The following is a 26,592-nucleotide window of genomic DNA, read 5'->3' on the forward strand; positions in this document are numbered from 1 at the left end:
CAGTGACTTCTACCCCCTGTTTTTTATTCATTCATGAGATGTGGGCTTCGCTGGCTGGGCCAGCATTTACTGCCCATCCTTAGTTGTCCCCTGAGAAGATGGTGGTGAGCTCCCTTCTTGAACCGCTGCAGTCCATGTTGTGAAGGTACACCCGCAGTGCTGTTAGGAAGGGAGTTCCAGGATTTTGACCCAGCAGTGAAGGAACGATGATATATTTCCAACACAGGATGGTGGGTGACTTAGAGGGGAACTTCCAGGTGGTGGTGTTCCCATCAATCTGCTGCCCTTGTCCTTCTAGATGGTAGTGGTTGTGGGTTTGGAAGGTGCTGTCTAAGGAGCCTTGGTAAATTCCTGCAGAGCATCTTGTAGATGGTACACACTGCTGCTACTGTGCGACGATGGTGGAGGGAGTGAGTGTTTGTGGATGTGGTGCCAATCAAGTGGGCTTTGTCCTGGACAGTGTCAAGCTTCTCAAGTGTTGTGGCAGCTGTACTCATCCAGGCAAGTGATAAGTGTTCCATCACACTACTGACTTATACCTTGTAGATGGACAACTTGTTGCACTTGGACATGGACTGCTTCAGTATCTGAGTCATGAATGGTGAACATTGTGCAATCAGCGATCATCCCTGCTTCTGACCTTATGATGGAAAAAAATCATTGTAGAAGGTGAAGATGGTTGGGCCGAGGGCACTATCCTGAGTAACTTCTGCAGTGATGTCGGAGCTGAGATGATTGCCCTCCAACAACTACAGCCATCTTCCTTTGTGCTAGGTATGACTCCAACCAGAGGAGAGTTTTCCCCAATTCCCACTGACTCCAGTTTTTCTAGGGCTCCTTGATGCCACACACAGTCAAATGCTGCCTTGATATCAAGGGCAGTCACTCTCACCTCACCTTAGGAGTTCAGTTCTTTTGTCCATGTTTGAACCAAGGGTGTAATGAGGTCAGGAGCCGAGTGGCCCTGGAAGAACCTAAACTGGTCATCAGTAAGCAGGTTACTGCTAAGCAAGTGGCACTTGATAGCACTGTTGATGACCCCTTCCATTATTTTACTAATGATCGAGTGTAGACTGAGGGTGCTGCAATTGGCCGGATTGGATTTGTGCTGCTTTTTGAGTACTGGGCATACCTGGGCAATCTTCCACATAGCCGGGTAGATTCTTACCTCCACCCATATGCAAACTACATCTTCCGATCCAAGGTCATTTCTTGCAATCGTACTTATTCCATCACCCTTTCCTTCCTGCCTGTCCTTTCAAAAAGTCACATATCACTGAATATTTAGTTCCGAGCTTTGATTTCCTTGTAACCATGTCTCCATAATGGCTATAAGATCATACCCATTAACCTCTATTTGTGCCGTTAATTCATTTATTTTGTTCTGAATTCTATGTTCATTTAAGAGACATTAATTTTGCCTTTTTACTATTTTTCCCCCTTTTGACCCAATTTGCTGCCTTTTTTTAATGTTTGTATACTCTGTCCCTTCCTATCACACTCTGGGTATCATTACCTAAATAGCTGCCCTGCAATGCTGCCATATCCTTTTGCTTTGTAAGCATACGCATCCCCTCTCCAGAGCCCTCTCCCCTTTCTATTTAGTTTAAAGCCCTCTCTACAGCCTTAGTTATTAGATTCGCCAGGACACTGGTCCCAGCACGATTGAAATGAAGCCCGTCACACTGGAACAGCTCCCTCTCTCGCTTCTAGGTGGTGGTTACGGTCTCCAGGTGCTATTTTCACACAGTCAAGGCTGCAGCAGATCCAAACCCGAATGGTCTTGGCAAAATCCAACAGTAGATCGGTAAACAGTGTATTGGTGAATTAGTGCAACTTGATGGCACCGTTGACGATTCCTTTTTTCACTCTGCTGATGATGGGATGATGGGTGGATCATCCAATCTGCACTACTGGCTAGGTTTGTGGCAAATCATATGGCATTGTCTTTTGTACTCCTTGTTGTCCTATGCCAAATTTGAAGATGATGTTCATCGAACTTCCCTCGCCTTAATTGTTTAATTGACAACAGCATTCACAACTGAGTGAGACAGGATTTCAGAGCCTCCTCCTAATTCTTCAGATTTGGGAATCAGTTAGCTATTGACAACATACAAATTCACTATCAAGCAAGCACGTATTCCTGTGTCGTAGCATCATCAGGTTGGTACCACATTTTCACAGGTGCCTGATACTGCTCCTAACATGTTCTAGTAGACTCATTCAACCAGGGTCAGATATATGGTTTCATGATGATGGATAAGTGACTGATATGCTGGGCATGATTGGTTACAGATTATGATGGAATTCATTATGTTGCTGCTGATAGCCCAGAGCACCTCAAGGATGCTGCTAGATCAGTCCTGGATCTATTCCATTTAGCATAGTGGTAGTTCCACACAATACTACAGAGGGTGTACTCAGTGTTAAGTTGGGACTTCATCTCCACAAAGATTATTGCATAGTCACTCCTATCAATACTTTCGTGGGCAGATGCATCTCCCACAGGAGGGCAGATGCATCTGCCACAGGTAGACAGATATCAAAAAAGTCAAGATTACTCCCTTGTGTTAGTTCTCTCAACACACCTACCACAAGCTTAGTCTGGTTGCTATGTTCTTTTGGCCTCAGCCAGCAATGGTGCTACCAAACCACTCTTGCTGCCCTCCATGCTTTTTCTAAGTGATGTTCAATGTAAAGAGGTACTGACTCATCAGCAGAAGGAGAGCTCTAAGTGGTAATCAACAAAAGCTTTACTTGTCCACAAATATTTTTTGTTCATTGAATTTGAGTGTTGCTTCAAGATCAGCATTTTGTGCCAATCCTGAATTCTCAGAGGAGGTGGTGGTGAACTGCCTTCTTGAACAGCTGCAGTCATTCTGATGTAGGTACACCCATGGTGCTGTTAGGAAGTAAGTTCTAGCATTTTGACCCAGTGACAGTGAAGGAACAGAGGCATAGTTCCAAAACAGGATGATGTGCGGCTTGGAGGGGAAATTGCAGCGAGTGGTGTTCTCATGCAACTGCCCTTCCATGTGGTAGAGGTTGTGGGTTTAGAAAGTATTGTCGAAGGCTGCTTGGTGCGTTGCTTAAGTGTATCTTGTGGACGATATACACTATTGTCACTGTGCGTCGGGGGTGGAGGAAGTAAATGTTTAAGGTGGCGGATGGGACACCAAACAGCCTTTGTTCTGGTTGGTGTCGAGCTTCTTGAGTGTTGTTGGAGCTGCATTCATCCAGGCAAGTGGAGAGTATCCCATCACAGTCCTGACGTGTGCCTTGTAGATGGTGGACAGGCTTTGGTGAGTCAGGAGGTGTGTTGCAAGTTAGTGGTTTGATAAAACTGAGTAGTTTGCTAGGCCACTTAAAAGGGCAGTTAAGAGTTTTTTTATTCTTTACTGGATGTGGGTGTCGCCGGCTAAGCCAACATTTTTGTTGCCCCTCCCTAATTACATTTGAGAAGGGCACCTACTTTGGCAGGGAACTGGAGTTGCATGTAGGTCAGACTCAGTAAAGAGGGCAGCTTTCATTCACAAAAAAGTTAGTTTAACACCTGAGTGGTCACTTAGGCAAGTTATTGGAATGTTGGTGCCTGTGGTGGTATTTTTTGATACAGAGCATGGGAAAATAGGGAGAGAAAAAAAAAATCTGAAGATTAGTTCCTATCTACACTTTTTGTATCAAAATGGAAAACAAGTTGTATAACGATATTTACAATTTTCTGAGGAAATGTTGCTATGGGCAGTTAAAAGCTGCATCTCCCCGCCTACCTGTTTAAGGGTTTTGATACTTTCGTGGATGGGCCGTGGTAGTCCAACAACAGTATCAGTGTCACTGCAAAGAAAAAAAAGTTTAAAGAGGCAGCTGTCTTCGCAATTGCATCTTAAATTTCCAATGCAATTCTCCTATAATTCTGAGTCTACATCCGTATCCTTCCCATTCACAGGCTCCAATATCTTGGAAGATTCTCTACTCAAAATGTTAAATATCTTTTCATGCTAATGCAACTGTTGTATTTTTCCAACATTGAACAGTCAGAATTAACACAGTTTTAAAAAGTGACACATTTAAAAAGATCTGTTTGAAGCATCCAGGTTTAATTTTAAATCATTCACCATACTCTCAATTTGCTGGTTGCTCAGCTACTGCCAAGACAGAGCATCTCAGAGGGGCAAAGATCTACATTTTATGAGCAGTGTGGAAAAACATAGGATCTTCTATATTATAGGTTGGCTTGCAAGTGACAGTCTCCTAAATTTACTGTTAAAAGTCACTGCCAATCTATCTGAACTAACAACAAACCAGGCATTTCACAATTGCCCAATGGCAATAACTCAACTATTAATAAAAAGCACAAAACCCAAGATGGGGACATGCGCACGATGACATTACTGAAAGCAGTATTTAGTTTGTATTACTGAGCAGTACAGATGGCTACAGGGGTCAGGGGCACCAAGTGCCAGGAAAAAGGGGTCTTCTGGTAGACCAGTGAAACTCATCAGTTCTGCTGTCATCTGGATAACCAGCTAAGATAGATCTGAGAAATAATAAAGATCTGAGCAATGTTCCTTCGAAACTGCACAGGTGTATGACCATGCAGTGATTAGGACATAAAAGTCCATCTTGTCAAGGTCATTCAGGGTCTTGTATACTTCAAGCAAGTCACCCCCTCACTCTTCTAAACTCCAGTGGAAACAAGCCCAGCCTGTCCAACCTGTCCTTTCCTCATAAGGCAACCCACTCATACCAAGTATCAATCCAGTAAACCTCCTTTGAGCCGCCTCCAATTCATTTACATCCTTCCTTTAAAAAGGAGACCAAAACTGCACAGTATTTGAGGTGCGGTCTCACTAATGCCCTGTATAACTGAAGCCTAACATCCTTACTTTTATGTTCAATCCCTCTCGTAATAAAGGAAACATTCTTAATGACTTGCTGTTGTGCAGGGAACAAACACCCAGCAAACAAGCAATATCCTCTTTCTGATGTACAGCTGTGCATCAATCTTAAAGGGAATCGTACAGTGCAAGAAGTTGGGTGTGCACAGCAAGCAGAAGTTAAAGGTAACTTTGGGCTTGAGCTGGAGAAATCGGCAAATCTTTTAAAGATGAACAGGCTGGGGCTCTTTGCTATTGATAAGAGAAGGCTGGGGGGTAACCTGATAAAAAAAAATTAAGAGGTTTAATAGCATATTGGTAGAGAAGGTATTTCCACTTCTGGAGGAGACCAATAAATGTTATATTGCCATAAATACAAGATATAAGAAAGTCACTGAACAATCCAACAGGGAATTCAGGAGAAATTTAATCAGCCAAAAACTGGTTGGAATGTGGGGCTCACTTGAAGTGAATAGCGTTGAAGCATTTGTTGAGTATACAAGGGGAAAAGGAATAGAAGGTTATGTTCATAAACTAAAAAGGAGGGTGGAAGAAAGCTTGAGTGAATCATAAACACCAGCACTGACAAGTTGGGCAGAATGGCCTATTTCCATTCTACACACTGTACATAATTATTATAACGCCAGTCTTTTGCTGCTCAAAAAGAGCTGATGAGATAAATGACTTCTGTCAAAAGATCATGGAAGTCTACCGCTCAGGAAGTTATTCAGTCCATTGTGCCTGAGCTGGCTCTTTCAAAGAGCATAGCCTCACTTTTTGACCATAATCCTGCAAATACCTCATCCACAAGTCCCTGTCCAACTCCCATTCAAAATTGTTTATGAACTCAGCTTCCACTTTTTCAGGCAGAGTATTCCAGATCTCAACAACTAAGAGTGAGGGCATTCCTTTTCATCACCCGCCTAGATCTTTTGCCAATGATTTTGAATCAATGACCTCTGGTTATTGATCCACTCATCTGTCTACTCAATCAACATCTCTCATCATCTTGAACTCTCTGTTAGGTCACCTTTTAATCTTCTCTGTTCCAAGGAGAACAGTCCTAACTTTCCAATCTCTCATAACTGGAAGCTTTCATGCTGGTAAACCTCCTCCCTGCCCTTTCTAAGGTCCTTACATCTTTCAAGTGTGATCCCTAGGATGGTTTAAATACTCCAACTGAGGCTTAACCAGTGAATTATAAAGTTTTGCATAATCTCTTTGCTTTTCTAATCTATTTCTCCAGTAATAAACTCGAGCACTCCATTTGTTTTTTTTAAAGCATCTTATCAGCTTGCTCTGCCACTTTTAAGGTTGTGTCTATGGACACCAAGGTCTCTCTTCCTCAACTATGCTTCTCAAATCATGGCATTTATAGTATACTGTCTTGTTGTATTATACTTTGCTACGTTGAGCTCGATCTGCCATAATTCTGTCCATTTTGTCCTGTGTTCTATGTTATGCGCAACTATATCTAGTATGTTGTCAAGTTTTGCATCATCTTCAAACTTTATAATAATGCGTTTATAATAATAAGGCATTCGATGAGTCACAGCCTGCCAACTTAAAAATGCCCCATTTATCCCTACTCATTGCCTCCTGTCCATTAACTGATTCTCCATCCATGCTATTACCCCCAATTACATGAGCCCTTAATTTGCATTTTAACCTTTTGTGTGGCTTCTCATCGAATGCCTTATGGAAATCCAAGTACACAAAATCTACTGGCTGCTCTTTATCTAACCTAGTTATTACATCCACAATAAACTCTAATAAATTTGTCAAATACAATTTCCCATTCTTAAAACAGTGCTGACTTTGTCTGATCATACAATGATTTTCTCAGTGTATTGCTCAAGTTTCCTTAACAACAGATCCCAGCATTTCCCTGGCAATGGATGTTTGGCTAACAGGCCTGTATTTCCTAGTTCTCTTCCTTCCCCATTCTTGGATAGCAGAGTTACTTTTGCTAACTTGCAATTTTTTGCAATTCCAGTAGAGCCTAGGGTATTCTGGAAAATCAACCAACATATCCACTATTGCTGCAGCTACCTCTTTTAGAACCTTAGGACATAGGCAACCAGGTAGCACAGATTTATCAGCTTTGAGGCCCATTAATTTTGTACTTTTTAATTAAGTATTTTTTCTGCACTGATATTAATTACTTCACATTCCCTACTCCCATTTGCCCCCTGGAGCTCAAATATTTTGGTTTGCTTTTCATGTTTTCTATTATGAAGACAGGTATAAAATATTTGTTTAATGTCTCCGTCGTTTTCTTATTTGCCAAAATAATTTCTCCTGTCTTAGGCTCTCAGGGACAAAAATTCTAACGAAAGGTCATTGACCAGGAACCTTAATGCTATTTTTTTGAGAGATTCTACATCAGGTACTGAGTATTTCTAGCATTTCTGTTTTTGTTTCAGATTTCCAACACAACCAGCATTTTACTAGATGGCTTGTCAAGCCAAATCAGATTTATCCTGAAATAAAAACAAGATCTGCGTAGAGAAAGGAACAAAATTAACGTTTCAGTTCCATGAGCATTCATCTGTCTCCGTCGCATCTCTTCTGATGATGCAATCTTCCATAACAGTACTTCTGAGGTGCTGTCTTTTCCCCCCACTGTAGTTGACAGGGCTCTCAACCATGTCCACTATATTTCCTGCACTTCTGCGCTCACCCTTCCCCTCTCTCCTAGAACAACTATTGGTTAACCTTGTCCTCAGCTTCCACCCTCCATCTTCAACAGATCATTTTCCACCATTTTCGTCACCTTCAGCGTGATGCCACCACCGAAAACATCTTCCCCTCCCCTTCCAGCATTCCAAAGGTACCATTCTCTCTGTGATATCATGGTCCACTTCTCAGTTACCCCTGACATCCCATCCCCTTCCCATGGTACATCTCCTAAGATTGTATGGGAAGGTAACACCTGTCCTTTTACCCCCTCCCTCCTCACTTCTTCCACATGAAGCAGCGATTTCTGTGTACTTCTTTCAATCTAGTCTTCTAAATTCGCTGCTCAAAATGTAGTCTCCCCTTCATTGGGAAGGCCAAACGTAGATTGAGTGACCACTTTATGAACGCCTGTTCTGTCTGCAAGCATGACACTGAGCTTCTGATGGCCTAGCATTTTAATTCTCCACCCTGCTCTCACACTAACCTCCATGTTCTTGGCCTGCTGCACTGTTCCAGTGAAAATCAAAGTAAGCGTCAGGAACAGCAACTCATCTTCCAGTTAGGCACGTTACAGCCTTCTGGAACTCAACATGGAGTTCAATAATTTCAGAACATGAACTCTGTTCCCCATTTTGTCTCCTTTGTGTTGCTCATTTCATTTTTTTTTCTTTCAGCCAGCAACAAACCTGCTCTAGGCACATCTTTTATTGCTTTGGTTATTTTCTTGCCCCATCTCCATTCCTCTTGGCCCTGGAAGACTAATTTATCTGTCGTTCAATCTATCCTGTCTTCCTTCTTCCTTCTGTCCTTGACCCACCCGCCCCTTACTCAACATTTTTAACTTTTCCCAGTTCTAATGAAAGGTCACAGACCTGAAATGTTAACTCTATTTCTTTCTACACACAGATGCCACCTAACCTGATTTTTTTTTCCAGAATTTTTTGTTTTATTTCAGATTTCCAGCATCTACAGTACTCTGCATTTCACTTATTCAACCTGAGCCCTGCAAAGGAAGATAAAACCCAGATGGTTTCTTGTATCTGTCATGTGTCTTGTATCTGTCTTGTATCCGTCAGGATACCGAAATCCATCTTTCTACAAAGCCCAAGGAGGATTTATATGAGCAGGTAAAATTAATAACCATAGTGGCACAGTAGGGGTGCTTTTTTTTTAGGTTGAAGTGAGGATTAGGCATTTAAGGTAGGATAGAAGAAACTATTTTGCACCCAATTACTATATAACTGACTTGATTGCTGGATGCTTATGCTAAGTGCATGAAATGAAAAACACTCATTTTAGAAACTCTACCTTCCCTAGCCTTCATGAGCACAAAACATCTTTAAAAACATCTGAAAAAATAATAAGGATGTAAAAATTCTACAACACTTCTTAGATACAGGTGTGAACAGTTAAGAGTGGAATGTCTGAACACCTGGTCAGTGATGTAGCTCTCGAGGAACACTGCCAAAAATAAGTGGGACTTAGGGACATGTGTCCAGTCCTTGCAGTGTAACCACAATTTACTTCATCAGCTGCCAGGTAAAATTTGTTTCCATCTATAAAAACTTAAAAACACACTGAAAATCAAAAGGAATGATGACAATGGGACAAGAGAATTGGATACTCACTTTCCTAAAGTATAACCGATGAACTTGCTCCTACTGGATTCTAAAAACATTTCAATGTCTTTTTCTCTGTGGGGATAAAAGTTCCAAATCATCATGGGGGAAAAAACTAACAGAAGAATGCTAAGAATTTTGGCACAAACTTTACAAAATTAAATGATTTAAAATTCCACTGAAGATATCAGTGAGCAAAAATTAAAACCGTTATTGTTTCCTTTTTTGTAAATATGCACAAGTTTTTCATTATCATTTTATCAATTCCAATGCTCCCTGTAAGCTACACACGTGCGGCTGCACATCTAACATGAGAGGTGCCATACAGGCCATTCATAAATTGCCCCCTTTAAAATATCACCTGTGTGGAGCCAAACAAAAAATGCATTGCAAATTCAAATGAAAATACCTTGTACAATGAAAAAAATTGAGGAGAAATTGCTGGATCCTCCATCATCTCCAGCTCACAATATTGCTGGCAGCTTTATGCCGCACTGCTCAGAGGAAAAGCGATGAGCAGGGTGGATTTATGCCCCAAAACACCATCCACTTATTCTTTCCATAAGCTCATGCCAATGAGAGTATGATCAGGCTTGGAGGGGACTCTCTTCATAGCTGAGAAACCTGATGACAATCAGACTGGCAATTCTGCACTCGTCAGATGCGATTCCCTTTCCCCCTCATTTTAAATGGAATGAAAATCAAAGGTTGGCAACTGCAGAAGTGAAAAATCCTGGCCTTAGTGTACAGGTTCACATATTAAACATACATTGTGAGTGTAAAAGGCAGGGGGGTAACCAGCATTTCCAGAAAGCAAAAAGAAAAGGAGAACAAACTGCTAAGTTATTTTTAGCAATACCATTAATGTCTGGACAGTAATTTATCTAAGTCAGAAAAACAAAATAAATTAAGAATGCATATCTAATCCAGTCAGACCCATTTAACAAACAATTAGCAGAAACTCCTCACCTTACTTTTGGTGCCCAAGGCAGTCCCTTTGGGAGTGATAATCGTTCAGTGGTTGGATGTGGGATTGGTGGTGGTAAAACCTCTTCCCTTTCCAAAGAAAACGGTTCTGCCTCAATAGAGTTATCATTATCGTCATTCTCATCATCATCCTCACGAGGATCGTCTGTTTTGTATGGATCTTTCTCATTATAAGCATCCAAGTTATCCTGTTTCATAAGTGCCTGCGTTGGAAAATACAAAAACAAAATTAATTTTATGAATAGGAAAACGTCAGTAGGTACGACAGCCTGTTAACACTTTGTCAAGCAATCGGTTTATGCCCTCCATCCCTTTTCAGTAGAAAATATTCAATTACTTCAAACTTATGATTTACTTTTCTGGTAGCTTATTCCATCCTTGTTACCATTTCCACCTGGCTTCCCTTCTCACCCCCATTAGCCTTTGCAACTTCTATTTCCAGATATTTGAACCTTCATTAATCTTACAAATGACATGAAGTGTTAACTATTGCTCAGTTGACCTTACAGAGATAAGTTTCCTCTTGTGGGGAAGAGCACAACTAGAGGCCATCAATATACAAGAAGAAATCAGCAAGTATTTTTTTTAATTCATTAATTCATGGGATGTCAAAAGGCCAGAATTTATTGCCCTTCCCTAATTGCCCTTGAGGTGGTGGTGGTGAACTGCTTTCTTGAACCACTGCATGCCATGTGGTGTAGGCAGGGAGTTTTTTTTTTAAATTCATTCACAGGGTGTGGGCTTCACTGTCTGGGTCAGCATTTATTGCCCCATCCCTAGTTACCCTTGAGAAGGTGGTGGTGAGCTGCCTTCTTGAACCACTGCAGTCCATGCGGTGTAGGTACACCCACAGTGCTGTTAGGAAGGGAGTTCCAGGATTTTCACCCATCGACAGTGAAGGAATGGCGATATATTTACAGATCAGGATGGTGAGTGACTTGGAGGGGAACTTCCAGGTGGTGGTGTTCCCATCTATCTGCTGCCCTTGTCCTTCTAGATGGTAGTGGTCGTGGGTTTGGAAGGTGCTGTTAAAGGAGCCTTGGTGAATTCCTGCAGTGCATCTTGTAGATGGTGCACACTGCTGCTAATGTGCATCTGTGGTGAAGGGAGTGAATGTTTGTGGATGATGTGCCAATTAAGCAGACTGTTTTGTCCTGGATAGTGTCCAGTTTCTTCAGTGTTGTGGGAGCTGCACTCATCCAGGCAAGTGGGGAGTATTCCATCACACTCCTGACTTGTAGGTGGCGGACACACTTCGGGGAGTCAGGGGATGGGATATTTGTTGCACAACTCCCAGCCTCTGACTTGCTCTTATAGTCAGTGTTTATATGTCTAGTCCAGTTCAGTTTCTGGTCAACGGTAACCCCCAGGATGTTGATAGTAGGGGATTCAATGATGGTAATGTCATTGAACATCAAGGGGCAATGGTTGGATTTTCTCTTGTTGGAGATGGTCATTGCCTGGCACTTGTGTGGAGCGAATGCTACTTGCCACTTGACTGCCCAATCCTGGATATTGTCCAGGTCTTGCTGCATTTGGACATGGGCTGCTTCAGTATCTGAGGAGTCACAAATGGTGCTGAACATCATGCAATCATCAGCAAACATCCCCACTTCTGACCTTATGATGGAAGGAAGGTCATTGATGAAGCAGCTGAAGATGGTTGGGCTGTGGACACTACCCCTGAGGAACTCCTGCAGTGATGTCTTGGAGCTGAGGTGACTGACCTCCAAGACCCACAACCATCTTCCTTTGTGCTAGGTATGACTCCAACCAGTCAAGAGTTTTCCCTGATTCCTACTGACTCCACTTCTGCTAATGTTCCTTGATGCCACACTCGATCAAATGCTGCCTTGATGTCAAGGGCAGTCACTCTCAACTCACCTTGGGAGTTCAGCTCTTTTGTTCATGTTTGAACCAATGAGCTCAGGAGCTGAGTGGCCCTGGCAGAACGCAAACTGAGCATCAGCAAGCAGGTTATTGCTAAGCAAGTGCCACTTAATAGCACTGTTGATGACCCCTTCCATTACTTTACTGATGATCGAGAGTAGACTGATGGGGCAGTGATTGGCCAGGTCAGATTTGTCCTGCTTTGTGTGTACAGGACATACCTGGGCAATTTGCCACATAGCCGGGTTGTAGCTGTACTGGAACAGCTAAGCTAGGGGCACGGCAAGTTCTGGAGCACAAGTCTTCAGTACTATTGTTGCAATATTGTCAGGGCCCATAACCTTTGCCGTATCCAGTGCCTTCATCCATTTCTTGATATCACATGGAGTGAATTGAATTGGCTGAAGACTGGCATCTCTGATGCTGGGAACCTCTGGAGGAAGCCAAGATGGATCATCCACTCGGCACTTCTGGCTGAAGATTGTAGCAATGCTTCAGCCTTATCTTTTGCACTGATGTGCTGGGCTCATCATTGAGGATGGAGATATTTGTGGAGCCTCCTCCTCCAGTGAGTTGTTTAATTGTCCACAACCATTCATGACTGGATGTGGCAGGGCTGCAGAGCTTAGATCTGATCTGCTGGTTGTGGCATCGCTTAGCCCTGTCTATCGCTTACTGCTTATGCTGTTTGGCATGCAAGTTGTCCTATGTTATAGCTTCACCAGGTTGACCTCATTTTTAGGTATGCCTGGTGCTGCTCCTGGCATGCCCTCCTGCAATCGTCATTGAACCAGAGTTGATCCCTGGCTTGATGGTAATGGCAGAGTGTAGGATATGCCAGGCCATGAAGTTACAGGTTGTGTTCGAGTACAATTCTGATGGCCAACAGCGCCTCATGGATGCCCAGTCTTGACTTGCTAGATCTGTTCGAAATCTACCCCATTTAGCACAGTGGTAGTGCCACACAACATGATTGAGGGTATCCTCAATGTGAAAGCGGGACCTCGTCTCCACGACTGTGCAGTGATCACTCCTACCAATACTGTCATGGACAGATGCATCTGCAGCAGACAGGTTGGTAAGGGTGAGGTCAAGTATGTTTTTCCCTCTTGTTGGTTCCCTCACCACCTGCCGCAGACCCAGTCTAGCAGCTATGTCATTTAGGACTCAGCAGCTCAATCAGTGAGCCACTCTTGGTGATGGACATTGAACTCCCCACCTGGAGTACATTCCGCACCCTTGCCACCCTCAGTGCTTCCTCGAAGTGGTGTTCAACATGGAGTACCAATGATTCATCAGCTGAGGGAGGGCGGTACATGGTAATCAGCAGGATTGTCAGTAATCACATTGCCCATGTTTGACCTAATGCCATGAGGCTTCATGGGGCCCGGAGTTGATGCTGAGGGCTCCTAAGGCAACTCCCAACTGTATGCCACTCTCCCGCTGCTGATCTGCTGGGTCTGTCCTGCTGGTGGAACAGGACGTACCCAGGGATGGTGATAATGGTGTCTGGGACATTATCTGTGAGGTATGATTCTGTAAGGGTGATTATGTCAGGTGTTGCTTAACTAGAATGTGAGACATCTCTCCCAATTTTGGCACAAGCCTCCAGATGTTAGTAAGGAGGACTTTGCAGGGTCGGCAAGGCTGAGACTGCCATTGTTGTTTCTGGTGCCCAGGTCGATGCTGGGTGGTCCATCCTGTTTCATTCTTTTTTTGAGATTTAGTAGCAGTTTGTTACAACTGAGTGGCTTGCTAGGCCCTTTCAGGGGGCATGTAAGAGTCAACCACATTGCTATGGGTCTGGAGTCACGTGTAGGCCAGACCAGTTAAGGACAACAGATTTTCTTCCCTGAAGGACATTGGTGAACCAGATGGGTTTTTAGAACAATCAACAACGGTTCCATGGTCACCGTTAGACTTTTAATTCCAGGTTTTTTTTTTACTGAATTCGGATTCCACCATCTGCCGTGACAGAACTCAAACCGGGTTGCCAGAGCATTACCCTGGGTCTCTGGATTACTAGTCCAGCAACAACACCACTACCCCATCGCCTACCCCAGCAGGGAGTTCCAGGATTTTGACCCAGCGACATTTAAGGAATGGTGATATAGTTCCAAGTCAGAGTGGTGTGGGGTTAGAGGGGAATTTGCAGGTTGTGGTGTTCCCACGCATCAGCTGCCCTTGTTCTTCTAGGTAATAGGAGTTGCAGATCTGGCAGGTGCTGTCGAAGCAGAGTGGAGACCGCAGCGGCTCTTCCCTGACAGGAAGTGGCCCCTGAGGTTAATATCTGGCCAAAGCTACGACCTTTTCCTCCAGAGTCAGTCTCCAGTTCCCCAGTTGCTGCATCCACCAGCTACTACGCAGTGCACAAGAGTCACTTTGCCAAGCAGGTTGAGGCCAGAGTCCCCACCTACCAGACTGCCATCAAGATCCTGGAGCTGCCTGCTAACATGGCCCAGGACGACGACCTGCATCATTGCCCGCCATTTCCAGCTTGCCATTTTAAAAATTCATTCATGGGATGTGGACTTCGCTGACTGGGCCAGCATTTATTGCCCATCCCTAGTTGCCCTTGAGAAGGTGGTGGTGAGCTGCCTTCTTGAAGCACCTGCAGTCCATGTGGTGTAGGTACATCCACAGTGCTGTTAAGAAGAGAGTTCCAGGATGTTCACCCAGCAAAGTGAAAGAATGGTGATATAGTTCCAAGTCAGGCTGGCGTGTGACTTGGAGAGGAACTGCCAGGTAGTGGTGTTCCCATGTGTGTGTTGCCCTTGTCCTTCTAGATGATAGTGGTCGTGTGCTTGGAAGGTGCTATTGAAGGAGCCTTGGTGAATTTCTGCAGTGCATCTTGCAGATAGTGCACACTGCTGCGACTGTGCGTCAGTGGTGGAGGAGTAAATATTTGTGAATGTGGTGCCAATCAAGTGGGGTTGCTTTGCCCTGGATGGTGTCAAGCTTCTTTAGTGTTGTAGCAGCTGCACTCATCCAGGCAAGTGGGGAGTATTCCAACATACTCCTGACTTGTGCCTTGTAGATGATTAGGGTGTCAGGAGGTGAGTTTTGCAACCACAGGGAGCTCAATAAGCTGTTGGGTAGGCTCACCATTGCCCAGGGTGGGGGAGGGGGTCCTGCCCAACATCCAGGCCGTGCTGCTCTCCAAGAAAACTGGAAACCCCCACATGGTAAAGGATAAGATCAGATAAAAAAGGGAGGGGACCTGTGGTTGGATGAACTGGAGCAGCATTACTGGAGAGGCAGAATCTGAGATTGGTGGAGCAGCTCCCCACAGATTCTGTCTCCTGCGCTCGTTGCTCCTCCAAACAAAATATATGAGGGCAACCTTTCTTGATTTTTTCACTCCCATTATTGAGTTTTCAGGGGCTACTTGTGAGGTTTCCATGCCGAATTTGCCCACCACCCACTCCCCCCAACTATTTTGAACCTTGTTAGGCAATCCTATGAGGGACAAGGAAATAAATTACTACAATGGTAGATTTAGTTGAGAAAGATGAGGGGAGGGTCAAGTGGAGCATAAACACCAGCATGGACTGGTCGGGCCAAACAGCCTGTTTCTGTGCCGTATATCCTATGTAATCCTAAGTAATATATTTCCTTGCATCGCCAGCTTTTTATCGTCTCAACGAGGGTATGAGGCGCCAGTTGGCAATGATGGATTGGGAAACCTTACTAAAAGGGTTGACGGTGGATAGGCAATGGCTAATATTTAAGGAATGTATGCATGAATTACAACAATTATTCATTCCTGTCTGGTGCAAAAATAAAACAGGAAAGGTGGCTCAACCATAGCTTACAAAAGAAATTAGGGATAGTATTAGATCCAAAAAGGAGACATAGAAAATTGCCAGAAAAAGCAGCAAACCTGAGGATTGGGAGTTTAGAGTTCAGCAAAAGTGGACAAAAAGGTTGATCAGGAAGGGGAAAATGGAGTATGAGAGTAAACTTGCAGAGAACATAAAAACTGACTGTAAAAGGTTCTATGAATATGTGAAGAGAAAAAGATTAGCAAAGACAAATGTAGACCCCTTACAGTCAGAAACGGGGGAAATTAGAATGGGGAACAAATAAATCGCAGAAGAATTGAACACATATTTTGGTTGTCTTCACAAAAGAGGACACACAGTTTCCCAGAAATATTTGGGAACCAAGGGTCTAGTGAGAGGGATGAATTGAAGAAAATCAGTATTAGTAAAATAATGGTGCTAGAGAAATTAATGGGTTAAAGGGTGAAAAATCCCCAGGGCCTGATAATCTACATCCCAGAGAACTAAAAGAAGTGACTCTGGAAATATTGGATGCATCGGTGGTCATCTTCCAAAATTCTATTGACTCTGGAGCAATTATTGCAGATTGGAGAGTGGCAAATGTAACCCCACTATTTAAAAAAGGAGGGAAAGAAAAAACAGAGAATTACAGAGCAGTTAAACTAACACCAGTCATGGGGAAAATGCTACAGTCTATTATAAAAGACGTGGCAACAGAACACTTGGAAAGCATTAACGGTATTAGACGAAGTCAGCATAGGTTTATGAAAGGGAAATCATGCTTAACTAATCTACTGAAGTTTTTTTTGAGGATGTTAACCAGTAGAATAGATAAGGGAGAACCAGTGGATGTGATGTATTTGGATTTCAAGGCAGCTTATGATAAGGTCCCACATACGAAGCTAGTGGGCAAAATTAACGCACACGGGATTGGGGGTAACATACTGGCATGGATTAAGAATTGGCTGACAGACCGGAAACAGAGAGTGAGAATAAATGGGTCTTTTTCCGGGTGGCAACCAGAGACTAGTGGTGTACTGCAGGGATCAGTGCTTGGGCTCCAGCTATTCATGAAATAAATGACTTAGATGAGGAAACCAAATGCAATATTTCCAAGTTTGCTGACGACACAAAACTGGGCAGGGTTGTGAAAAGGATGCAAGGAGGCTTCAGGGCGATTTAGACAAGTTGTGCGTGTGGGCAAACACATGGCAAATGCAGTATATCGTGGATAAATGTGAAGCTATACGCTTCGGTGTGAAAAACAGAAAGGCAGAGTATTATTTAAATAGTGATATATTGGGAAATGTGAATGTACAAACAGATCTGGGTGTCCTTGTACACCAATCACAAAGTAAACAGGCATGTGCTGCAAGCAATTAGGAAGGCAAATGGCATGTTGGCCTTCATTGCAAGCGGATTTGAGTTCAGAAGTAGGGGTGCCTTAGTGATACAGAAATGCTCTTACAATTATACAAAGCCTTGGTGAGACCACACCCGGAGTATTGCGTGCAGTTTTGGTCTCCCTACCTAAGAAAGCATATACTTGCCATAGAGGGAGTTTAGCGGAAGTTCACTAGGCTGATACCAGGGATGGCAGGACTGTCGTATGGGCAGAGATTGGTTCGACTGGGCCTGTATACACTAGAGTTTAGAAGAATGAGAGGGGGTCTGATTGAAATGTATAAAATTCTAACAGAGCTAGACAGACTAGATGCAGGGAGAATGCTTCCCCTGGTTGGGGAGTCTAGAACCAGGGGGCCACAGTCTCAGGATATGGGCAGGCCATTTAGGACTGAGATGAGGAAAAATTTCTTCACTCAAAGGGTGGTCAACCTGTGGAATTCTCCACCAGAGAAGGCTGTGGAGGCCGAGTCACTGAATATATTCAAGAAAGAAATTGATAATTTTTTGGATATTAGGGGCTTCAAGGGTATGGAGAGAAAGCGGGAATATGGCGTTGAGATAAAGAATCAGCCATGATTGTATTGAATGGCGGAGCAGGTTTGAAGGGCCGAATGGCCTACTCCTGCTCCTAGTTTCTATGTTTCTAATCAAAGGTGTCAAGATGACTAACGGGAATATTACGGGTCCAGAAAAGACAAGCCAAAACGTTTTCTTAATACCAAGGGAGTAGAAATAGTGGAGAAAAAAATGAAATTGGGTTTCTCAAGAAGATCTTTTCTGAAAATCACAGCTGGAAAGAAATTAAGACAAGAATTTTGCCTAAGATAAAAGCAAATAACTGCGGATGCTGGAAATCCAAAACAAAAACAAAAATACATGGAAAAACTCAGGTCTGGCAGCATCTGCAGATAGCAGCACAGTTAACGTTTCGAGTCTGAATGACCCTTCAACAGAACTAAGTAAAAATAGAAGAGAGGTGAAATATAAGCTGGTTTAAGGTGGGGGTGGGACAAGAAGAGCTGGATAGAGGGCAGTGATAGGTGGAGATAACCAAAAGATGTCACAGACAAAAGGACAAAGAGGCGTTGAAGGCGGTGATATTATCTACCCTTAATTAGTACATTCCTTTAGATGATATCACCACCTTCAACACTTCCTTGTCCTTTTGTCTGTGACATCTTTTGGTTATCTCCATCTATCACTGGCCCTCTAGCCAGCTCTTCTTGTCCCACCCCCCACCCCTTAAACCAGCTTATATTTCACCTTTCTGTTGAAGGGTCATTCGGACTCGAAACATTAACTATGCTCCTATCAGCAGATGCTGCCAGACCTGCTGAGTTTTTCCAGGTATTTTTGTTTTTGTTAAGAATTTTGCCTGTGTTGGTGTTTTACTGTGACAAAGCAATCTAGTTGAAAATCAGCTGAAGCACAAATTCAGGAACTGGTGCCAGTATTGGTACGGCCACAACATCAGGGACCGGTGACTGGTTCAGTGAATGCACATCACTCTCACCTTGTGTTCTCTGCGAGCCCTTTTCTGCTGCTGCTCTATTAGGTCAGAAGCAGATGCCGGTGGTGAAGCAGCTCTCATGTTACGGATCACTTTGATGCTGTCTTCAGGAAGCGGTGGCAGTCCAAGGGCCTCACGTTTCTTCACTTTAAGAACCTGCAAGTCTTCAAAGCCTCCCAGTGACAGCTATTAAAGAGACAAGTAAAACTTTCTGTTAAGGAGGGGTCTCACCTGAAATATTACTAAAACACTGAAATGCAAACAGAAGCTTACATCAACGCTTGCTGACTTAGGAATTTTAAGCATGAGGAAAGTGAACCCTCACAGAGAGTTTAGATTTTGAAGCATTTTAAAAACCTATGAATGTTAATCTTGGTATCAGTTCAACAATCACTGCCATGACTCTGAAACCTTACTGCAGTGATCATTCTTCGTGCATGTGCCAAAGCAGGATGCTCAACTTTCGAGGGCAGCACAGATGTCTCCAGTCCAGCACCCACCTGCCAGACACTTTTCAGTAGGAATCATCAGACAGCAAGCAGGAGGAAGAATCATCCACATTCTCCCACTGCAGCTCAGGGTACTGTGGCAAATTTTAATGCCCTTGCCAGTTGAAGAAACTAACTAAAAGCAAACAATGGATCAAAGTCAGGACCTTTCTCTGACTTTACACAACAGACTTTCCCCTCACCTAAGCCACTGCAAAAGTTGGCAATTTTTATTTTTAAAATGTGGAGGGTGAATCAACCTCTTTAAACAATAAATATTTGTGACCAAAAAGAACCTCTCAATTCATTGATACTCACCAATACAGTTTTCCAAAGCAATAACAGAACCTTCTTCATGGGGAAATGAGGAGCGTGGCCACTACAGAATTTGGTCACCATCCCAAATAGCATGACTGAAAATGGTTCATTGTTGTACAGTGATACACCTAAGAGAAAAAAGAAAGGGGATGTATAGTACATGCAAGTGGACAAATATTTGAGGGAATTTTTTAATGAGACAGGTGGATTGGGAGTGTGGTGGAGATCAGACTTTTAAGGAAATAGTAAAAATTCTGGAATTGCGTTATTTAAAAAAAAGACAATGGATCCATGTAACTTTTATGTCTGAGACAGCAGATTGTTGCTTGGCACTGCCTAGCACTTCACTAAAACACCAAGGAATAGATTAACTTATGATTCATCCAACTGTAGCTTGTGGAGCTTTCTGCATGCAAACCAATTTCCAACTTTCCCAAAGTTAAAAGGTTTAAATGGACAAAAATTATTCCATGGCACTATCACAAAGAAGAGCAGGGAGACCTCAAGGTCAGTTTCCACATGATCTATGATCACTCTGCACCCATCATTGCCAAAAATCCAGACTTGGATGAGCTATAATTTCCTCTAACTAAACACTAGAGGCAGATCATATTTCTATGACATTTGGCTTAAGATCACAAATATCACACCGTTGCCATAATTCTATCCACAGCCAAGTCGTGGACAGAATCCTTGCTGCAACCTTGATGTTCTGTTCGAACCAGAGTCTTCTGATTCTGCATCGACTCTAGATCTTCGCCAGCATAAAGGTCACCTAGTTTCATCTCTGAAACATCACCCATCTGTGGAAGACCAATGGAATTTTGGCATTGAAGTATACAAATCACTAAAAGCTGAGGAAGACAAAGACTGACGGAATGTTGGCCATCTTTAAGGGCTGAAATACAAAAGAATGTTATGCTTAAGTTGTAACATAAGGAGGATATGCAGATCTTGGATGGGCTACAATCTATATTCACAAAATGAAACTGTGACTCAAGAGTAAAATTATGAGGACATAGTGCATAAATTTGACTTCTATTCCATTGAGTTTAGAAGTTTAAACAGTGATCCAATTGAGGTATCTTAAATTATGAAATGAATTGATAAAGTAGAAAGAAAAGAAATAATTTCTTCCAGTGAATGGACAAATGGGCATAATCTTAAAATAAAAGATAGACCATTTAAGAGTGAAATAAGGCAGCACTTGTCCACAGAGGACAGTAGAAATTAGAAATCCTTACCCCCAAAAAGCTGTTGGTACTGGCAGGGGGTTAGATTAAATTTTCAAGACCAAGTGACAGAATTTTATTAGGCAAAAGGTATTAAAGGGTATAGACCTAAGGCAGGGAAATGAAATTGAAGCAAAGATCATTCACAATCTAAATGAAAAGCAGAACAGACTCCTAAATTCCACCTCTGCACTACCTCTGTCCAACTGTTACTGAAACCCTCATTATGCTTTAGTTACCTTGGATTCAGCTATGTCAATACTCTCAAGTAAGATGGAATTGGTAACACATAGAAGCAAATAACTAAGGGATTGTGATATATCATGCATCAAAAACATAATTTACTTTTGTTTCATCTTATTATCCATAAATCAGACAGAATATATTGCCAGACCTAGGTCTGTTCTGAAGGTCTCCCTCATGGCCCTCCACTCCAGATTATCCTCGTCCATTTCCTGACGGATTGTCTCCACCATCAAGTACATTATGTTCAGCAGCACTCTGAGAAACAGGAATATAGAGTAAACAAGGGAACACTGGTTGACCATCAGTATGTTTAATCAGTACTACTACTAAATTATAGTGAAACTAACTGAGTGTGAAAATATCAGTTTGTTTTGCACTTGAAATTTCATCGTGCAATTGTAAACATGAACCCTTCTCTCTTGGAGCTCTATTCCACAAATTGCAATGTGTAGAAGAGGGAGGGTGGAAGCAGAATGCACAATCTACGCCAGTGTCAGCCATGGCTCAATGGTCGCACTCTCACCTGCATATGAAAGTTTCAGGTTCCACTCTGGGACTAGAGTACAAAAATCTACTGCAAAACTAAGGGACAGCTTCACTGCCGGAGGTGCTGTCTTACAGATGAGATATCAAAGCAAAATTTTTAATACGTTATTATCTATGTTATGACCGGGATGGCAAAAGTGCAGTTTCTCGAGCCCCACTACTCCATAGATCACACCGTAAGCGTAAACATTTAATTCATTCACAAAACGGCCAATTGTTTACCTTCGCTACTGCTAGACCCAGAATGAGAGAAACTTTAACCAGACTTCTTTCAAAAAACTCAGAATAATTGATTTATGAAGCAAAACCTTTTTTTAAAAAAACAAGTTGCAAAACTGGTTAACATGCAATTTGGAATCTGGAAGTGTAACAATTTACCCGTTTTAAAATCCCAACACATAGATACTTACAAAAAACCCAAGGGCAACACAAATAAGGTCTCTGTAGAGGTTGCGTAAGGAACACTTCTTGAAAAAGGGTCAAATTCGAAAAGGTCTCGACCCTGTCAATTTAGTGTTCCTGCATGCAAAGACGGAGCAATGGTCACAGTAGTTGTCTAGAAGTCCTTTCCAAAGGATATTCAGTGAAACACTGTCTTTATTAACTCTCACCTGCCACTGTTTCACAGGCTTTCAAATATATGTGAGTTATACTGAGTTGAGAATTTTTCTGACTGAAGGTGAACACCCATTCTGGACTGAGGCAATACAGGGGAAGAGAGGGAGAAAGGAGCAATCTTCCTTCACAGTTTGCTCCCAGATACCCACAGAATTCAAAAAATGTTTTTAATGCCTTTCATGTCCAAATTTCTCAAACAAAATGAAGAATGCCTCCACATCCCTTTCCTCAAACTCTAGAAGGGCTTGTAGAAACTTAAAAATCGCTGTACTGGGCTCCAGGCTGGGGGTAATTTTTCCATCATCAAAACTCCCCCCCCCCCCCCCCCCCAAAGCATCTGGGGCCTCTTTTTTAAATTCCAACCTTTTAAGCTGATATTCCCATTCTTGTTCCTGCTCTCTTTCCTCCCTTGGTAACCTCTCTTTCTGGAGGTCAAGATCAAGCTTCTTCATTTTCATTTTCTCTGCTCTTTCTTTTTCTCACATTTCTCTTTTCTTTCTAATTCAATTTTTCTCATTTCTCTTTCTCCTCCAAGTCAAGGTTTATCAGTTCCTTTCCTTTTTCAAGTTCAAGCTTCTGCTTTTCTCTATCCCCTTCTATCTCAAATTGCCTCATTTGCAACTGAATCCTAGCTGGCTCTAGCTATGATACACCAATTTTAGGAGTTTCCTCTTTTAATTCTAAATGCTGGGTAATTACTTTAATCATATCATTCTTATGAAATCCTGCTTTTATTTCTACCTTCACTGTATCTGCTAACTGTTTAGCCTTAGTCAAGGATTTCAAATATTCTACTATTATATTTTCTACTCCCAGAAAAGTCTTAGCAACTTCCAAAGCCATTTTGGTTTACTAGTGTATAAGAAACTTGGTAACTGTCCTTTTATCCTTTACAATTAGTATTAATCCGCGTCCAATCACCCGTTGTCTGCGCTCAGTCTTCACAGGTGGAACAAAAAAGCGACAGCATCAACACCTTTTCAATTTTTTTAGAAAGTGTTTCCTTATGCCAACCTCTGCAGGAACCTTATTTGTCTTGTCCTTTGTTTTGTGTGTGTTTGTGTGTATGTTGGGATTTTAAAAGGGGTAAATAGTTACAATTTGTAATCTGGAAGTGTATGTTACCCATGTTTTGCAACTTGTTTTAAAAAACAAGTTTTGTTTCATAATAAATCAATTATTCTGAGTTTATTAAAAGAAGCCTAGTTAAAGTCTCTTTTATTCTGGGTCCAACCATAGTGAAGGTAAACAATTAGTCATTTTGAAGAGTGAAATAAACATTTATACTTATGATGCGCCCTGTTGAGTAATGGGGCTAGAGAAACTATGCACTCCTCCCATCCCGGTCATAATACAGATGAGACATTAAAGCTTGGCCCCGTCTACCCTAATTAAAAACAGGAAATGCTGGAAAAACTCAGCAGGTCTGGCAGCATCTGTGGAGAGAGAAACTGATGCTGCCAGGCCTGCTAATTTTTTCCAGCATTTCATGTTTTTATTTCAGATTTCCAGCATCTGCAGTACTTTGCTTTTGCCCCCATTTACGCTCATGTTGATATAAAAGATCCCATTACACTATTTCAAAGAAAAGCAGGGAATTATCCCCAGCATCCTGGCCAATGTTTATCTCTCAATCAACATCACAAAAATAGATAATTTTTTATTCTTTCATGGGATGTGGGCGTCGCTGGCTCCCTATTTGCCCTTGAGAAGGTAGTAGCTAGCTGTCTTCTTGAACCGCTGCAGTCCATGCATTGTTGGCTCCAGGCATTTAAGAGTCAACCACATTGCTGTGGAGTTACATGTAGGCCAGACCAGTTAAGGACAGTTTTCCTTCCCTAAAAGGACATTCCCAGAAGTGAACCAGATGGGTTTTACAACAATCAAAAATGGCTTCATGCTAATCATTAGACTTTTAATTCCAGATTTTTATTGAATTCAAATTCCACCAGCTGCCGTAGTGGGATTCGAACCTTGGGCCCCAGAGCATTACCTGGATCTCTGTATTACTAGTCCAGTGACAATACCACCACTCCACTGCCTTCCCTTTATCTGGTCATTATCACACTTTGTTTATGACGTCTTGCTGCACACAAATTAGCTGTGCTTCCTACTTTACAACAGCGCTACACTTCAAACATACTTCATTAACTGTAGAGCTCTGAGACATCTGGTGGTCATGAAAGGTGCTAAATAAATGCAAGTCTTTTCTTTATTGTTGCACCCGAATAGTCCACCAACATTTTCTGACTTTTACTATTCCTAATTTCCCCACCTACACTGATCCTACTTCTTGATCTTCTGAAACCAGGTCCCTTCTCACTCATGTCCTTATATCATCCTTCATGATCAGAGCTATCCCACCTCCTTTGCCATTCTGTCTTTCTGAAATATTGCACACCCAGGAATATTTATTCCCAAACCTTGCTCACCTTGTAAACAAGTATCTGCAATGGCGATTAAATCCAAACCATTTACCTCTATTTGTGTCACGAGTTCATCAATCTTATTTGCAGATTCAAATTTAAAAAATCAATAATTTAATACTTTTACTATTATTCCCTGCATTGACCTTATTCGCTGATATACAATTAATGTTAAACACTCTGTCCATTCCTGTCCCACTGCTTATCTTTACCCACATCACTACACTTGTTCCATTGCTTCGACCTCTCTCCCTTTAGATTTTTAAATCTCCTTTCACCTGAACCCTCCCCCGTTAGATTAAAGCCCTGTCCAGAGCCCTAGTTATACCACTGCCGAGGACACTGGTCCCAGTTCGATTTAAGTGGAGTCCATCCCAATGAAATAGCTCCCTCTTCCCCAATTATTGATGTCAGTGTCCCACGAATCTTAACCCCTTGTTCCCACACAACTCTGAGCCACACATTTAATTTTCTAATCAGCTTGACCCTATGCCAACTGGCACATGGCTCTGGTAACAATCCAGAGATGATTACCTTTGATGTTCTGCATTTTAATTTGAACCACAGCTCCTCAAACTCTCTTGGCAGAACACCATTCCTGGTTCTAACACTGTTCTTAGTTCCCATGTGGACCACGAGAACTGGATCCTCCCCCTCACACTCCAAGTTGTTCTCCAGCAAAGAGGAAATGCCCTTAACCCTGCCAAATGGCAGGCAGCCTTCAAAGCCCCCAGTTGCAAACGCAGAGAACAGTATCTGTCCCCCTGACTATACGGTCTCCTATCACTACCACATTCTTTTTGCTTCCCCGACTTGAACGGCATCCTGCACCATGCTACAATGATCAGTCCGCTCATCCATCCTACAGTTCTTTTCCTCATCTGCACTAGCAGAAAGCACTTTTTACGTGTTTATACAAAGCCAGGAGCTAAGGCTCCTACATCTCTATATGCTGGTTCCACTCGTAGTCACACTCTCCTGTCCAAGACCACTGACCAACTCTAAGGCTCTAACCCAAGATGTGCGACAGCCCCTGTAACATAGTATCCAGGTAACTTTCCCCCTTCCTGGTGCTCGCAATGCCAGCAACTCGGGCTCCAGCACAGCAGCCCTGAACCAAAGTTGTGCAAGTTGTAGACATTGGAAGAATGGCTGGCCATAAGTGCAGCGCATTCCACAAATTCGCACATGATGCAGTCACAACACATTACTAGCCCTGCCATATCTGTCTAACTTTATATGTTTAATTAGTCAATGAGTTATTAATTTACACAGCTAAAGTAATAGAAAGTTACTGTCTGCTAGCTTGGAGATAAGGAAGATGCCTCACCAGCTACTGGAGGCTGAAAACAGAGAGAAATGGGAGCACATAGAAACATAGAAAATAGGAGTAGGCCATTCGGCCCTTTGAGCCTGCTCTGCTATTCATTATGATCATGGCTGATCATCCAACTCAAAAGCCTGCTCACGCTTTCTTCCCATATCCTTCGATCCCTTTTGCCCCAAGAGCTATATCTAACTCCTTCTTGAAAACATACAAAGGTTTGGGCTAAACTACTTTCTGTGGTAGCGAATTCCACAGGTTCACCACTCTCTGGGTGAAGAAATTTCTCCTCATCTCAGTCTTAAATGGTCTACCCCATATCCTCAGACGGTGACCCCTGGTTCTGGACTCCCCCACCATCGGGAACGTCCTTCCTGCATCTACCCTGTCTAGTCTTGTTAGAATTTTATGGGTTTCTATGAGATCCCCATCATTCTTCTGAACTCCAGCGAATATAATCCTAACCGAATCAATCTCTCCTCATGTCAGTCCCGCCATCCCAAGAGTCAGTCTGGTAAACCTTCGCTGCATTCCCTCTATAGCAAGAACATTCTTCCTCAGATAAAGAGACCAAAACTGCACACAACATTCCAGGTGTGGTCTCACCAAAGCCCTGTATAATTGCAGCAAGGCATTC

The 26,592-nt window shown here is 42.6% G+C and overlaps 1 protein-coding gene across 3 annotated transcripts in view; it reads right to left on the bottom strand.

Annotated features, from left to right (window-relative positions):
• The window catches only part of strip1 (striatin interacting protein 1), a 127,145-nt gene that overhangs the window by 60,305 nt on the left and 40,248 nt on the right, over positions 1-26,592 (bottom strand). For all 3 annotated transcript variants that reach the window (XM_041196357.1, XM_041196359.1, XM_041196358.1), the window contains 6 exons: positions 21,190-21,296; positions 19,564-19,691; positions 18,761-18,943; positions 10,148-10,368; positions 9,188-9,253; positions 3,771-3,834 (listed from right to left, as the gene is read on the bottom strand). In XM_041196357.1, the coding sequence (XP_041052291.1) occupies positions 3,771-3,834; positions 9,188-9,253; positions 10,148-10,368; positions 18,761-18,943; positions 19,564-19,691; positions 21,190-21,296 (769 nt within the window). The remainder of the gene's footprint in view (positions 1-3,770; positions 3,835-9,187; positions 9,254-10,147; positions 10,369-18,760; positions 18,944-19,563; positions 19,692-21,189; positions 21,297-26,592) is intronic.

The sequence above is a fragment of the Carcharodon carcharias genome, chromosome 9, assembly GCF_017639515.1.
Source record: "Carcharodon carcharias isolate sCarCar2 chromosome 9, sCarCar2.pri, whole genome shotgun sequence".
NCBI lineage: Eukaryota > Metazoa > Chordata > Chondrichthyes > Lamniformes > Lamnidae > Carcharodon > Carcharodon carcharias.